The 17,899-nt window shown below is 38.1% G+C and overlaps 1 protein-coding gene across 1 annotated transcript; it reads left to right on the forward strand.

Annotated features, from left to right (window-relative positions):
- The first annotated feature begins 6,961 nt into the window (after positions 1 to 6,961).
- On the forward strand, positions 6,962 to 15,448 carry fxyd5 (FXYD domain containing ion transport regulator 5). The gene is made up of 10 exons (XM_042489424.1): positions 6,962 to 7,085; positions 8,298 to 8,343; positions 11,150 to 11,248; positions 11,520 to 11,648; positions 11,736 to 11,786; positions 12,368 to 12,430; positions 12,853 to 12,882; positions 14,519 to 14,593; positions 14,690 to 14,735; positions 15,252 to 15,448. The coding sequence occupies exons 1-10, from the start codon at positions 7,029 to 7,031 to the stop codon at positions 15,274 to 15,276; spliced, it is 621 nt and encodes a 206-aa protein (XP_042345358.1). The 5' UTR covers positions 6,962 to 7,028; the 3' UTR covers positions 15,277 to 15,448.
- Positions 15,449 to 17,899: the final 2,451 nt, after the last annotated feature.

A 17,899-nucleotide genomic window follows, 5' to 3' on the forward strand; every position in this document is an offset into this window, starting at 1 on the left:
GGATAGTACTGAGTGGTATTTAGCATGGTTATGTCTTTTGGAGGCAAAGCCATATCTAGGGCCGGACTCTAATCCTGTTTTCTCTCGGATTGAAGTTGAGCTCACAGCATCAGTGAGAGAGAGAAACCGTGCAGGGAATTTGTCTTGCTGAGAGTGGACAGTCAAAGACAGATAGAGTCAGGAGGAGAGGCTAAACTGCTACTGTGGCTACTGGTACAAAAACATACTTCCCTCTTCGTGTGGGTTTCATTATTGTTCAAATTATAGTTCAAAGAAAAGGAGTTCAGTATAGCATTACACTGTAGCCAATAATTCTAATGTTTATTTATAGGGCATTTTAAAAACCAGAGTCATTTCACATGAGACAGCAAATTAAAATTGACAGTAAAATCCAATATAAAATCGAATAAAAGAATTATTCATTTTTACAACAAGATAAAACCAATTCTAACATAAAAGAATTTTTTTTAAAAAAGGCTATAAAAATCATGAACCTCGTACCATGGTGTTGCCCAAAGTTTGTGGAGTCCATTTTGAAGCCTCGAGTATGGTATTTTAACCATTGGTATATTGGGGGGGGGGGGGTTTAGAGCCGCGAATGAGTTAGGGGTGGATCCCCCCTTGTACAGTTATCATGAATAGGAAAAATTAGCTGTTGAGACCAAAACTGTGTTTTGTACCAGGCTGCAAACATGCTTTTTTTCTGCTGTAAAGTTAGCCGTTTTAACATAAGGGTCTATGGGGATTGGCTTGCTTCAGGAGCCAGCCTCAAGTGGCTATTACAAGAACTGCAGTTTCTTCTTCTTGTTTCACTTCTTGTTGTCTTCATGTTTCATCCCTGGAGGTTGCCGTATGGTTACCATGCTCATGACAGGTGCTAATACACGGATGTCAGGAAGGTATCACGCAGGCCCCTAGGAAGTGCACCAGGCTTTGATGCCATTTTTTCATAGTGACTGAAGTTTAACATCAACTTCTGCATCCTTCACACGATGCCATAGGGTCAAAAGATGCTTTTTCACATGGACTTACATTGTGAGGGATGTTTGTAAATAAGTGGATAGATTTTTTTTTTTAGCATCACAACCCTCACAAAATGACTTGTTTTACCATCAGATCAAGTCTGATACCACTTGGAAAGTCTGTAAGAGCAAGATTAAGTCATTATATGTACCCATGGTATAGTGTTTGTCCGATTCAGCGTCTTTGTTTGTGCCTGTTAGGAAGCCAACATTTGCTATTTAACACTAAAGTACAGCTGAGGCTGATGGGAATGTCTTTAGTTTTGCAGATATCTTATATAAACTAAAGTATTGGGCATTTTAGATTTTGACCTGCTGGTGCTGGATGAAGTCAGGGAAACACCAAAGTTGGTAGGATTTATCTTGAGGGGAACATAAATGTTTGAACCATCTTTCATGGTCATCAATCAAAAAGTTATGCCATTGCCATCCATCGAGCCCTACTGCTAGTGTGGTTAGAGATCTATAACACATGCAGCATGGATTTAAAGGCACTTACCAATATTAATGTCTTTAGTTTTTAGTCATTTTGCAACATAATCCATGCAGAGGATGCAGAATACATAAATGCCCCTTTTCCAATGTCTGTTCGGGGTATAGAATAGAGACCATAAAGAGGTCTTGAGATCTTTCATAGTATTGGCCAGCACTTTTTTGCATGAGTAAGACACATTGGTAGTATGGGAGCTTGAGTACACAGTATATCTGATCATTATACATTACTGATGATGTGCATTTTTAAGAAACTGTGTGTAGGATTTACTGGGATTTAGTTGCATATATCGGTGAGGATTGCAGATTGCAACCAGCTGAAAACTCTACTGGTTACAATTTCTTTGGGGGTTATTGTTCTGGAGGCTTTTACCAGAAGCTGGTGTCTTCCTCTCCAAAAGAAACAGACCAGATGATTTAAACAGGTAAAAACACTGAATAAAGTAGTTTTACGTTACAAATCAGTGTTTCTCTGATGCTGGCATTTCGGAGATGGTCTGCTAATATGTGCTATACTTTTTTTCTCAGATAACTTTAGATCCAGATATTAAGGAGTTTTTTTTGCTGACATTCTTGTGGTGGAGAGGCAGCAAACTATAGTTGCTAATGCAAAATTTAAAAAACACAAATCTATAGCCAGTGTCTGGTTTGTCCGTTCTGGGCTACTGTAGAAATATGGCCATTCAACATGGGAAGATCCATAGCCAATAACCGGCTAGCTATAAACAGCTCATTTGAATGTAAAGAAAACACAACAACTGATTATACACCAAAGACATACATATTACATTAAATTACATTTTTTCCAATATATCCCCTAAATCCTACACACTGGGCCTTTAAGCTGCAGACTGATGCTGTCATTGGCACACCAGCCTGAGAACCTAAAGAACACATGCAAAAAAAATAGATGGTGTCTTCCTGGATTACAATAACGAGGCTGCTCTGTATATTTGTGTAACTTCGTCTTTTAATGTTCACTGTGCAGAGATCAGAAACTTCCTCAAAGTTTCCATGGCTCTTTTAGGTTCCTGCTGCCTTGTAAAATACACAAATAGTGACTTGGCTCTTGTTATATTCATACACAGAGCCGTTATGCATGCATCCTGTTTCTGCTTCCAACTTCTGCTTTTCCCTCGAGCACGATTCGTCACATCAGTCTCATGAGTACACACACGAAACACACAAATACAGCACAAGAAAATCTTGACTTATTGTTCCTTAATAGAAATGTCCACTTTTCTTTTTTGATAAAGATGATGTGTTCTGGTTCATAACTTGTTATAACTTGTCATCGTGGGACTGAGCTTTACACTGCATCACTTGTTTTTAGTGGTATAACTGTAGGATACAATGGAAATATTTACTGAGAGAGGTGATAGTTAAATCCTGGTGAGGCTGTTGTTGTCCACACATTTGTATAAACCTGCAACATTCTGTTTTCTCAATGGGGCCTGACTGCCTTGAGATAAATCTCAGTGCTTCACAGATCTGCGTTCCCTCAATTAGGTTCACTATTCTCCATCATGAGCTGTCAAGGTATGTTTGTCTCATTACTGAACAATTGTTTAAGTTCCTGTCAAGATGACTGCTGTGTTCATACCAAAGCCTGTTCATGATGCATCATTTCGGCTCAGGCAGGAACGGGTAATCTGCTAAACTGAAGGCTTGACAGCTCAATACTGTACGTCAACTTCTATTTTTCCTCATTTGCCTCGTGAACGTTTTGATATGATGCGTTCAGAAGAATCTCGAGGGAGCTCCAAACATTCAGGCTGCACAAGTGCACAATTAAGTCAAAAAAGAAACAAATAAGAGACTTTAATTACCTCGGCTCTGGCAGTGTTTCCGCGTCCTTTTTACCCCACTCCCGAATGTTGTTGTGGAAAAACAAACACGGGATTGAATAATATCCTTTTATCACTTTAACAGGTTGTGCTACCAGTGGGGAGCTAACTCAAATTTAACTCAGATTTCCGCAAACCCCTGTCATTGCTCTCATTATTCAGATTTTTCAATTTGAACTAAATAGAAATCAAATCAAAAGCAACCACAGGTTTTACAAATTAGAACATGATTTTACTGGCAGTTATTATGACTCACTTTGTGGCTGTGCGCTTCTGTTGTCAGTAATGAGGATGTAATTTGCCCTCCAAGGTGGATGAAAGAATACAACTGAATAAATATAACAGTAGTCCATGAGAGATAACCAGAAAGTAAAAACAATCAATTGTTGATATTGATAAGGGCACATCTGAAAGCATGTTGAAACTAAAAGAGCATCTTTAATTATAGATTACTTTTATAATTGTCCGCAGTGTATGCAGTGCACCATCCCATGTGAAAAGACAAGAGACATAACAAAACAATTGACTGCTATATGTCTATAAGCAGACATGCTTACAGAGCTCAGATAGGCTGCAAGCAAAACAACATGAAGCCGAGCTTTGGATTTTTATCGTTGTTAAAACGCTGCACTCTTACAGTGCACATTTTCCTCCTTTGATATAGTGTAGGCTCCATTAAACAAAATTCACATCCAGACAAGCATTACTCTCCTGGTATTTATCCCCAAAGGTATACAGTATATTCAACAAAAGAAAAATATCTTTCTTTTTCAAGTCTCATTTAAATGTGCGTGTATTTGTTTTTCATATGTAAGCACATTTAAATCCACATTTCCCTCTCTGCATCTCACTCATTTAAATGCACTTACTCCCACTCAAACACAAGGATAAACAGATGACAAAAGGACAAATAATAGAGAATAACAACCGGTTATTATTAACTCAGTCTAAGAGGATATGCTGTACAAATACATTTTGTGAATGTTTACTTTTTTGCATTCATAATTCATGTCATATACTGCGGTTTGTATTTACATAGACAGGTCACTGCTTTTAGAGGACCCCTTTATATGTACCTGTGTCTGAAATGCATTTTCAAATGTTTCTCTACACATACTCTATATGTAAACCTGCATGCATACAATAAAAAAGAAAAGTTTGAGAGCTAAATCCTGTAAACTTGTAAGTAAACAAAATGCCCAGCAAAAGTAATATAAAAAAGAATGGACAAAAAGATCAAATTGAGTGTTCAACTCAAAGTGTTCAATTAAACCAACTACAAATAACTTTAATTTTGTGTTGATTTTGATAGCCCCTACAGACAAAAGTGGTAGTGTTTCCCAAAATGAAGACTGTGTTTCCCAAGAGCACCACTGCCTTCTGTCATAAAGATTTTGAACTGGCTAGCGTGTGCATTTGTTTTGGAATTGATTGAACAAAAAATTTAACAACTTATCATCTCACACTGGTGCAAGCCTGAAGGGAGTCATGCGTTTGGATATATGTACGCGGGTGAGAGAGTGATTGTGTGTCTGCTGCTGATCTCACATACTACTGGACCAATCAGCCTAATATTTTGTGTACTCAAGTGTGCCTGTACGGCCAAGGATCTCTCTCCGTTTTACTGACGGTTTTTTATCTTTTATTGACAGCTGACTCCTCATTCCTCATAAACAACCACAAAATCTGCTAAGAACAAGACACATTACCAAGTCTGTTGGCCGGCCACATCTTGGCCTTCATTATCACTCCATAAAATCCATAGTTTGATCTCACTTTTAATCAGAGCACCTGCAGCTCAATTCCCCACACAATATGTTGTGATCCACCAAACTTAGACACGATACGAGGTGAAAAGGGACTATTCCACAAGGCACAGCTGGGTCATGTGTATTTTTTAGAATGACTGCGATCAGCCCCTGGTGACTTCCTGGTAGAAATCTACACTCAACAGAGTGTACTTCTCCAGTTTTTAATACTAGTTTGTTTTTTTCAAAACACAACAGTTTGCAGGATGCATAGCTTTGAGGTAATGTATCTAATTGTGGCTATGTATGATTTGTAAATGTAATATGACGATGGTGAAACAAAGTCAACTTTTTTTTAGTATTGTTTTTACACCTAGGTTTCATGTCAAGTTAGGCATATGTCATAGCTGTCAAGGAGGAAGGGCACCAATTCAAGATCAGTTTTGATTCTTTTAACTTCAGCTTCAGTATCAGCCATAGCTACAAAATAACAAAATTTCCTTCTGCTTCTTTTAAACTGGCTAAAACACTATAGAATGCAAAACTTTGCCCCATAAAATGTAAACATAGGCCTCTCTGGTCTGTGATGTAAATAGTTTTGTTGGATTTCGCAAGGAATGTGACCTGGGGACAAGCATTAGCAATAACCAAATAGAACTAGCTAATCTTCTTGCTGATGTTCTCATTTGCTTATGTACCTTAACATAAAGGCATCAGTATTAAACTAAGACTGTTTCATAACCAGTTGAAAACTCCTTGCAGCTACTTTAAAAGATTGACATTCTTGTCATATTTGCGTACAAGCTAATTGATTGGCCACCGATTGGCTGGAAGCATAAAATGGGCGGATCAACAGTTTATATATGCAAATAAGCTGTTTTTTGTATATATGTGTAAAAAAAAAACATGAGATAATAGAGCACTTTTAGAAGCAAGGTCATGATGAAAACTGTTTTAAAGAAAGATTGAACAATTTCTTTAGTGAAACCATAAAAATGTGACGGAGGCCAAACTAAGCCGAAAGCATCCCGAGCACTCTGAACAAAGAGTGTCCTCTGCTAGCGTGGATGAATTGCAGGCTTTGTCTGCTGTAACAGTCTAGGTTTGTGTAGCTCAGTTGGGTAACGCTGTTGGGTCACAATCAGATGCAGCAATTCTGCAGCCTTGAAGAAATAGTTGAAACACCTGACAAAAGCCCACGCATTAATTGAGGTATGTGTGTCTACAATAGAGACATAGACTTTTCAATGAGTTTTCAGTAAGTTAAGATGTATTAAAGTATTTTCAAACAGATTTGCTACTTTGAATACCTCTTTAACAAGTTGGCTGTTAAAGTCAAGTGTATATTCAAAACATCGCCAATGTCTTTCTGTACCAGTGAGGATATTTAACAAAAACTCGTCCACATTGAAAGGAAGCTGTATGATTTAAGATGCCAATAATATGTAGAGCTTTTCTGACTTAATCATCAGTTTGTCATTACAGCAAGGTCATTCATTTATTGTTTGGGAGACAGCAACATGGACACAGGATGACAGATGGACCTGTGGACAGAAAAGATTGTTCAAACATGGAAAAAGACAGCACGCCAGACAGGATGATAGACAGGCAAACACACAGGTATAATAAAAGACTGTACTGTAGGGAAATGAGAGATAAAGTAGGAAGACAAGCCGCAGCGCTGAGAGACTGCTGAACTACGACAGAGATCACAGCGGAGTGAGTGAGAGTGAAAGACTAGAAGCCAAAGAACAAGAAGGAGGAGGCCATGTCATGAGAAAGAGTGGGTGCGCGAGAGACTGAAAGACTGAGTTCAGACAATTGAATGAGGAAGTAGTGATGGCGAGTGCATGGGTGTGGTTGGTTAGCAGTTAGCCCATCAGCCTTTCAGAAGTGACACACGGAGGAAAGCAGCGTGGATGATGAGGATGCGGATGACTCTGTGGACTGGGGCACCTCGCAGGATGGATACTAAGGTAAGCATAATAGCCTGGATGGATGACTAAATATCAGAGGGCTGTGGGGCGTTTTTTGGCGAGGCGTACTGAAGGGAGATTGATGGAGGATGACAGACAAACGGATGAACAGACAGACGGAGAGTGAGTGAGGGTGCTAGATGTGACAAACGGGCAGGCAGGTCAGGCTAGGGGAAGGGAAAGACGCCTGTACAGCCCAGGGGAAACAGGCCTCATCTTGACATATGCTCTGGAGTGAAATGAAGATTGGCATGACCTGCTAATCTGAGCTGTCACAGCTCATGACGGCCACGGACGCTCACCTGTCACACTGTTCCAAGCCCTGAGGACGAGCTGCCACCAGGATAGGTCAAAGATCGAGATTCATTTTCTGCTAGGGGTGGATTCAAACTGAGCCACTGGCCTAGACTTCATCCGTCACTCCACCTGCTTCTGCTGTTCTCTGCATTGCTATAAAATCATGTAATATTGGAGAGCTTTTTGCCTCTCTTTCTGTAGTGTTTTCTTTCAAGCTAGGGGTGATATGTTGTGAGGGGGAGGGGGGAACATGTGTTCCCACTGATTCAGAGAATGCAGCTCACCAGTACAGGATTCCCATTATGTTAAAAGTGGTTGTTTTGACACATCCTCCAAAGTCTTTTTTTTTTAATTGGTGACAGCAGCGACCTTAGAAAAATGTTATGAAGTTTGATCAATAGTGCCACAAAGTTCAACGCAGACATGTGTGGGAGGATCGCATCCACAATGTGCAGCCAGCTCGGTCACTTTTTTTTTGACAAATGAATAGAAAAATCGTGGTTGTGATATGTGTGTTTTATAAAGTTTGACATTCAAAGTATGAATCTGTTTTTTGTCATGCTTCGTGAGGCGTGTGGGAGACGTTGTCTGTGTGCTTTAGGAGGAAGGAGAGGAGGCCATGTGGTGGGTGCTAAACCTCAGTGAGAACGATTTCCTGTCTTGTAGATTTTAACTGTACAAAATGTTCCATAATGAATGCTCTCTTGTTTCAATCCTTTAATTTACCATGTAGTGTACTTTGTACTTGTGCTCTTGTTAAACAGTCGTAACATAGTCTTAGATAAAGTGGTTGAGGTCATTTCAATTTTACAAACACAGGTTGTTGTGACACCACTACAGTATGTAAAGACACCACTTAACATACAGCCTGTTTTTACCTTCTCTTCCTATAACGTGTTTTTTTTCTTCTTTCAGATCTATTTGACTTCCTTGACCTTTTTCCTGTTTGTGTTATTAAGAGGTGAGTAGAAAAAAAACTCTGCTTGCAATGATTTAGCTCACTGAGAGCACACATGTGACTTGAGTTTAAAGCAGGGGTGTGAAACATATGGCCTCTGGAAAGGGTCCAATTAGTTAAGTTAAGTTTTTTTTTGTTTTTTTTTTTTTAAGTGAAAGCACTGTGCAGGAGAGCTCAGAAGCCAAAAATGGATTTTAGAGATACCTTCCCTATTGAATAACTATAATCAAAATCAAAATTTAAAGATTAAGCAGTAATCCATTTTTTTAATGTACTAACGACAAAAAGTTTGTATTTACAAAGTGTAAAGCTTTACAAATGAATAAACCGGCCCACTTCATATATTGGCTAAGAGGTGCCAGGTTTCAGAAGCAAGTTAAACAGGGAGTAGCCTCCTTCATGGAAAATTCTCTGAAATAATGAAACTTATGAATATGAATACTTAATGTGGTCATAGTTTAAGATACTGAATATATTGCAAAATATTTTGACAGCAGCTTCAGTGCTTACCTCTATCTTAAAATAATATTGCGAAACCTGATTGCTAAACAACGGAAATGTACATGTGATGACAGTGACTAATATACTGACTAAATGTGGAAAATCTAATGTTTAAATTGCACTTATTTTATTACCAATCTCAGGCTGTTCATCATCTGTTTTGTAAATTGATGAATGTTTTTAGAATGTACATTTGCCTCTAAAAGAAAGGAAAAGAAATGAGGTGTTTTTATAGGTTATTATGCAATGGTTTCACTTGGTCTGGCCCACTTAAGGTCAAATTGGGCTGTCTGAACTAAAATTAGTTTGACACACCTGGTTAAAGCAACTTTTTCTGAACAGCAGGCAGTTTGGTTGCAAATTGCTGTAATACCATGCTAAAATGAAAACAGTTGAGAGTCATAAAGTCAGAAAACTGACACTTATGTGATGAAGTTTAGTCAAAGTATGATACTGGTCATATCAGACGAGGTAAAACTGTCACGGCAGAGCCTTTAAACGTTTTAGATTTGGCTAAGGTGTTATTAATTGCTCATGAGTTCAACATATTGTTAGTAAGAGGAAGAATGGGTTATTTCTTCTTTCAGCATTGTGTCACTTTAAGCTGCAGCTTGTTAATTTGCATCATAAAGGGTGCAACAGTACTGTAGTATGTCACCTCTATAACAGTGGGAGACTTGTTAAAGGCAGATTTTAAACAGTGGTATGAACTGATGCAGCAGAAGCCAGACCATTAGTTTTTTCTCCTCCCCAGTTAGAACTGTGGACTCTACCTGCTGGGTAAATACAACCCGGTTACATTCCCACCTAGACAAATACCAGCCATTGGACAGTGGCTCTCGCCGTCAGACACCAAACATTAACCATGGCAGCCTTTAGCAGTGGTATGAGATGCATCAGGCACTGGCATTTTTTGATGCTCTAAACTGCTTTAGTATAAAGAATGAGAATATCTGCATAGGGAGGGTTGGAGGAGAGGTTAATGAGTCAAAAAAACTCCAGACTTTTACCCAGGAGGCTGGTGTTTTTATCACGTGAGAAACCAAAAGTCGATCGAGTTAGTTTAATAACAAGGCAGTGTGCTTTTATGTGTAGCATAATATGTTAGTGACTGTGTCACATTTCAAATTAAATGTTTGTCACGAGACGCTGCATTATGTCAGTGACAGTTGTGCTTATTTTATTCAAAACCATGTGTGGGTTTTTTTCTTAACAAAACCATGGCGCTTTATTGTCTTAACCAAAGGAAGTAAACCTCAAAAGGGTTTTTTCAACCAGTGTTGTAAGTTTTCTTGCGTTTACCAGTGAAAGCTGTGCATTTCCTGACATTTATTATGAAAATATAGAATGCAGAGTAAATTGATATGCCGTCCCCAAGCATCAAAAACTGATGCTGGAAGGGTACCCAGGGCATCATAGTTTGACAATGAGGGCCACTGACCAAACACTGGTATTTAGTAGGTTTAGAGTTAGGATGTGTTGATAAATGCCCATATGCATGACATCACCATCTCAGAGGAGTATTCCTCTTTATGAGTAAACCGATAACCGAGTTCCCCTTTGAATGTTGAAAAATTTACATAAAGTCTTGTCACAAATATTATATATTATGTATTAATTATGTAAAAAAGTAGGATACTGTAATTTAAGAATACCTAGTATACATTATGTGGATTTAATGTGGGCTTGGAAGACAGAAGGTCCAATTTAACTGTAAGCTCAGAGTAAGCTCACATTAAACATTGTAGAACAGATGACTGTAATATAAAAGGTTTACTACAAAAAATTAAGGTTGTCATGCACACACAATATATCTGGCACATCGAAAATTAGCATCAGCTGTAAATCATTAGTCAAGTATGGGTTCATTAAAGTAGTTGGGATCACAGCATTAGCTCAAGAAAGTAGAGGTTTTGTAGAGCTTCAGCACTAATTGGAAGGTGCTGAGTGAGTAAACAGACAACGGCCTCACTGTCCCGCGCTCTCACACAACAATCCAGCTCTGTTGTGGCCAGAGGTTTTGTGAGAGCCACTTCTTTGTAACTGTGCCGCACTGCCCCACTCACAGGACTATTACTGTGACATACTCAGTGCATCTGCAGGCCTCTCTCTCCCCGGCATGGTCAGACGCATTCTCAAGTCTGGCTTCTGCCAGGAATACATCACAGCATTGTTTAAGAAAGTCGCTCGGGTAAACAACACTGCACTTTGTTCCTCCTGTAAAGTTTACTGTATCGAGGCCATGCTGCGAGGCCTCATCTGACTTGTGCTCTTGGTGACTAAAATGTGTCCTTTTTTTCCCCCACAGTTTCGAGAGCTCAGACTTCCACACCCGCAGATCAAATGGTGTCTGTGAGCAACAATAGGACAAACTCAACAGCAATGCCCGCTGCTCCGACTCCCCCTGGTACGGTACTTGTGGCTACGCTGAGAAATGCCACTTTGCAGCTTCTTCACTCTCCAGGCTTTTTTCATTTTGCACAGTTACTATCCATAATTCAAAATGTTAGTAAAAGTTATTTTTCCTATCTATCTATCATCTATCTATCAGTCTGTCTGTCTATTTGTCTGTCTGTCTGTCTGTCTGTCTGTCTATCTGCCTACATACCCACCCACCCATTAATTCCTTCCATCTATCTACATTTTCATGTAATTCAGTTGTTTTCTTGATGCAACAGGAAAAAGAGTCACCAGAAATGTTGACTCCACCATGGAAACTCCTGCTGCTGAAGGAACCACAAGGCAGCCGCAACCTAGCAACCCAGTCAATGTCAGCACAGCCACATCAGACACTATGATGTCAACAGGTAGCCACGAGTGTTGTCAGTGCTGTATATGTGACATCTATAATTCCAATAAGACCTGATGTGATTTTTATGTTTCTGTCCCTTTAGCTCCCACAGGGGGGACAACAAAACCACAAACAATGTCCATAGCCCCTCCAGGTAACAATCTGCACCCTTTCCTTCACATGTTCGAACACCCAGTTGGTGGAGGCGTTAAGTTCAGCCAGTAGATATACCACGAGCACTCCAATAGGCTCTAACTTCTCCTCACACCAATAGCAAAGGCTTACAGTAAAGACTTCTCTCTTCAAAACTAATTATGAGGTAATTAGAAAATGTTAAACTCCCTGTCCTTGTTGAGATATACAGAGGGGTATTTCTGCTGTATTTTACAGCACCAGGGAAAGGCAGGGAACTCGAGTGAGCGCAACAGAGAGAGCGCTGATATGCTTTAAAAAGTGTCAGCCTAAATTTCCTAAGAGAGTCATTCCACTGAAATATTCAGAAATTCAATTAAAAATGGAGTTAAACATAGGACTGCACCTGGAATTTAATGAGAAGTAATTAAGTGTGGACTTGCATGGCAAAGATAAGGAGTCAATATGTCCCGGAAAAAAATATTTTTTCAATACATGAAATTATGTTTTGCATTATAAACCTGTGCATTATAAATATTAGACTTTAGAGATAAAAATACAAAAAAAGTCAAGGAAACTAATGTTTTTACTGTCTTTTTTCAGCATCCACAGTGACATCCTCCCCATCCAAAACTCCGAACCCCACCAAAGAAGCTTTCACCCCGGGTGACTAAAATTTTTACTACTCCATAGTTACCTTAAATGCCACAGGCGTTGCAGTTTTATTGTTATCTCATGGCAGACTGACAGTATCACAATTCCCTGTCTTCCAAACAAAACCCATAGCAGAGAGGTAGAATAGAGCACCTCACTTCCTCTCTTGCCAACAGATTAATGCTTGATTGTACCTTATGCAAGAAGAGATAAGATATGTGTGTTCTCATACTGTGCTGGTTTAGCATAGATAGCGGTTTGATACACCATCAATAGCATGTCAGCAGGACCAGTACATCTGTCATGCTATCTCTGACTGTTGTTCCCCCGTGATCGTCTCTCTGCTCTTTTTTTTTTCTCTTCCTGTAGAGGCTTTCTGTGTTCAACAGTCAAACTTAATTCAATACTTTTCTTTTTGCTTTGACTGCTTATAGATAAGAATTCTGATGACAATTTCACCTATGGTAAGAAGCTACATTTGACTGTGTTTATTGTGTTATTATCAGTGTTAGGGAAGCTGCTTTGACAGTGTAGCTTTACTTTACACTGGAAGAAGTTGAGCTACAGCAAAGCTACTCTATGGAGAAATCTGTTCGGTTAACTAAAGCTACTTAGAAAAAGTATCTCAAACTACTTTGTATTTAAAAAAAAAAAAAATTAAAAATCAGATTGACAATGTACAGCAGAAAAAATATAACAAAATCTAAATTTAAAAAATTGCATGCCAGCAATAAAATGCCAATCAGTTTAATGAATTTGCAAAATGTGCCAAAAGATAAATGTGTCAGTAATGTAAGCTTTGGTTTAATAAACAATGTCCATCAGCCAGACACCTAACATCAGAAACTTTTTTCCAGGTGGCAGTATTACACCATCTCAGTTTCTAAAGTAGCAGGCAACAACTTCTCCTGCATGTGTTAATAAAAAGCAATAAGAAACAGAACACTGCCACTCAAAGATAAAATGTACTTAAAGTGGGCAAAATAAATAGAAACCGGTGCATTTTGGCTACAAAGCCATCATCAGCTTGATAAAACAAGCAGGGATGTCAGTTCATATGAACAGGTGAGGTTCAAACAACAATCAGGACAGAGAATATATAATTGCGTGGTATGATCCATCTTTGAATGAATGAACCGCCCAACAATGGCCTCTCCCAAGTAGGAGGAGTGTCAGTAACAGTCAGAAACAACAACAACAACAGCTGGTGTCACAGCCTGAAAGGTAACGAAAACACGTACTCAGGGCCAGAAACATTTAGCAAGAGACTATAAATGATGACCTTTAGAATCAAGATCAATGGAAAAATGAAGACCCACATAAACTACAAATATCACATAACCCAATGCAATGTATACAATGCATGCATTTTTAGAATCCTTTTAAGGGAAAATTAGAGATAACAAGGGTTCATGCTTGAGACTGTCCAAAATGCACCAGTAAAGTCATCTTTGCAAGCAAAGGGCTCCAACTACACATTTTTATAGATAAATATCTGAAAAAGAAGAAAAGTGACGCATAGCTTTTGTAAGAAAAATCATTAAGGAGCTATAAGACTCCAATAAACCATATAGTTTGAATTATTCACAAGAACTTAGAAAAATTAGATAATGTCCAGAATAAATACATCAACAGAAGACTTTCTAAACTTTATAAAATAGCATGCAACAACTTGTCAGAACAGTTGTAAATAAACTGAAAAAATCAATACTTCTGACTAAGTGACACCTAATAAACTGAAGTTTGTTTTTATAAATTCTGCTCGGATGAATGAATTTCTTTTCTGTCAAAGTTATCAGCATGAATTAAAGGGGCCTCAATTACACTCAAGAAGCAATGGTAAAATGTATTTATTTATTTTTTTTAAACATCTTGTTTGATGGCCCAATAGTTTTTGTAGTTTTAATAGTTAACTGTGCAAAAACATGGAAAATGTAATGTAACTACTTGATTCACGATGCAAATATTATTATAGTTGATGTACCAGCAAGCCACTGCAAAACTACTGGTTTGATTCTATGTAGTTCACTTCTCCCTGTCACTGGTTTATTACCTGTCATGTCTGTGGTTGAGTGCCTGATTCGTGTTTTATGTGTCCAGATTATGAGTCCCTGCGCAAAATTGGACTTTCCATCGCAGCAGTACTTTTCATCGTGGGCATCATGGTCATTGGCTGTAAGTTTGAGTCTGAATGCCACTTCAGTCTTTTGTAAACCACTGTAATTATATTCAGCTTTCCTTTCTCACTCTTTTGCATATATCTAACTGTAGGTGGCAGGGTCTGCCGGCTGCCCAGCTGTCGAAAGAGGTCATCTAAGTAAGTACTTATGATTTTCTTTATTTAATTCTTTCTAGTGAATGTGAATTTGGGTTTTTTTTCTGCATTTGAGAGGTGCCTGATTAGCACAAGTGCTGAATAATTTAAGACAATGAAAGCTGACAGACAAAAGTGATGTTTGACTAAATTACAGTCCATGTGCATTAAAGGTAGCAGTGCTTATATCAAGCTGCTGTTGGGGAAACTGCAGTTGAATGAGTTAAGTAATTTATATCACGGGCCACTGGATGATATATGGCAAACAATCAGTCACTTCAGACACATAATATCTCAACAGAATGCTGACTAAAATCTATGTGATGAATGAATTAATAGATCAAAAAGATTATGATTAAGCTATTTGTTGGGTGAAAAGGTAACAGACCAACTGCAGCAACTGCAAACCACATTGTTATCCTTACTGTGGTATATTTGGTTTTGATAGATATAATTGATTGCTTCAGTAGTGCTTGATTCTTTAAATGTTAAATGTGTTTTGTTTTTGTTTTTTTCCAGATCATATCGAGTGGTCCAAGGATAAGGACAGAGAACATGTATATTTAAGTGTGGCATTGCAAGAAATCAACCAGAAGTCCATGAAGAAAAAAAAAAACTCAACCAAAAGCTGGCAGCATGAGTGTGAATGTGGATCGACTGACAGTATTTTGCTCAGAAAATCACTGAATAAACATAGCAAATGTGAATCATGTTGACAAGTGGAAAAAATGGAATAATTCCAAACTTAATTTTTGTCGAATGTCACTACTATACTTGGGAACACTGCTCTAAAAAAGTAAAAAAAAAATAATAATAATAATTAAAAAAAAGCAATTCCTTATCTCTGCAAATAAGGAAGAGATGATTCATATTTTAATCACAACTTCAGCCTGAAGCAGGCTTGTTTTAATGACCTTTGTATCTTTTAACTTATAACACAGCCATAGGCAGCGTCTCACAGCCAGGATTATTATTAAAGGTTATGAAGAATAACCCATAACATCCCCTACCTGACAATCTTGCACGCTTATGTTCAGTCAGGATCTAAAACTGAAGCTGGGTCACTTCTTCCTGATAGATGCTGCACGCTCTTTAAACTTTCAATCTCAACAAAAACGTGATGTTTAGTAAGGGGTGTCTAAGCCTCTTAGTGACTCTGTGCTTGTAAGTGAGTAAAGCCCGAGATTAAACAAGAATCCACTGGGGCATTATCTTTGCATCCATATGGCATCTTAATGATGCAGACAACAAACTGGGAGAAACCAAGCACATTTTATAACAGATTTAATGTCAAAATCAACACAGGGCTTTACATAATAAACAGTAGTATTCACTGTTCTAAATGTATCAGAACAAAATTAGAGAGAGCAGATGTGCAAAAAGATTTGATTCATGATATACAATCACTGGCTGCAATTGTTTTCTTGTGAGATAGAGGGTTTTGTATTTTATACTTTGTAAATATTTATACAATGAAAAAAATGTCAATGCCCCTGGCACAAATATTACATACAGTATGGGTTAATCTGGATATGACTGAGTTCAAATTTAAACTCTTTTGCTACAATATGACACTAAAATACAAATATTTTACATAAAAGTTTTTGGCAAATAACTGAATCCTACACTACAGCTTTTTTCTTTTTCACACAAAATGTATAAATGAACAATATAGATAAGAATTGCCCCTCAAAAACAAGAATATAAAAAGACCATTTAGCCAAATACAATATTTCTTCCAAAAAGAGACATATATAAGTCAGTAAATCTGTAAATACATACAATATATTATATATATATATATCAAAAGCTAGTATAACTGCATTAGGTGAGAAAATGCTTTTAGCACATGGTCCCTGAAAGCTCAAGTTACTGCAGCTCTAGAAAAAGTATGCAACTAGACAAAACAAGTAAACGGAGAAAACATCTTGTACATTTAAAAGAAAAAAAAAGAAAAGAACATGGCAAAGTGAGAAAACAACCAAATAACTTAGCACACTACGCACACAGAAAGCACAAACAAGTACAGGAATGCTGCAAATCTTAGAGAACTTGCATGTATTTGTAGCACATTTTTTGTATTTGGCTCTGTTGTGTGCATTTGGTTGTTTTTCCAGTATTTGGAGCTTTTTTCCAAAATGCTGCTCATGTGTTGTCACATTGAGAATTTCATCATTTGCTTGTTATGTCTCTTTGCAACTTCACCCAAAAAGTAAAATTACATATTTTTTCCTCTGACCTTGGGTGCTGTTTGTTATTTTAGATTGTTTTGGTGTGAGTTGCCGAGTGTTTGGGAAATGAGCTTTAGAGATGTCTGCCTTCTCTTGAATATGATTGAACTAGATGGCACTTGATGTTTGGTGCTCAAAGCACCAAAAATACAAAGCTCATAAGTGATCTCTTTCCAGAGATCATGACCTGGTTGCTCAAGATAATCCATGGACCGTGTTGTGAGTAGTTTCATGTTGGAACTATTTCTTTCTATCCAGCTACACCTGCAAACCTCATCACTGCACAGAACGAGGTGTGGACTGCTCATGGATGAAAGGCTTGTGCTGGTGACAGCGTGACATATAAACATTAATGGCGTTGTAATCGGCTGGACTGTAACGGTGCTTGGTGAGCTAGCAGTAGACGAACACTTCCCTCTGTGCCGTGATGTGGTTGGCGGGTGTATTCTGGCAGAGAGAAAATAGTTCCTTCATAAACGAGTTCACAACAAGGTCTGTGAATTATCTTGAGTGATTGGCTTATGATCCCTAAAAAAACAGACAAAAATTCCCATCGATGTTGAGTTTTTCAATTTTTTTTTTTAAACTGAGGGCTGTCTAGTTCCATTATATTTGACATCTCTACAGCCAATATCTCCAACACTGAGCAACACACGCCAAAACAATCTAGACTGATAAAGAGCAGTATAGGTCAAAAGAAAAAAATGTATTCTTTGATTTTGGGATGAACTTTCTCTTTAAGTTGTAGTGCACTGAGTTCTCAGGGACACTTTACGTTGGCCTGCGCACACCAAAAATACCTTTTTTTTAACACACCTTTTTTTTTTTTTTTTATAATTTAAAAAGCGTAACCTTTTCCACATATATCCCGCTGAGTGAGAAACAAAAGCTCAGTATCTGCATTACATTTGCATGAGTAGTGTCACAGCAGAGAGG

The sequence above is a fragment of the Plectropomus leopardus genome, chromosome 7 (genome assembly GCF_008729295.1).
Source record: "Plectropomus leopardus isolate mb chromosome 7, YSFRI_Pleo_2.0, whole genome shotgun sequence".
In the NCBI taxonomy this organism is placed as follows: Eukaryota; Metazoa; Chordata; class Actinopteri; order Perciformes; family Serranidae; genus Plectropomus; species Plectropomus leopardus.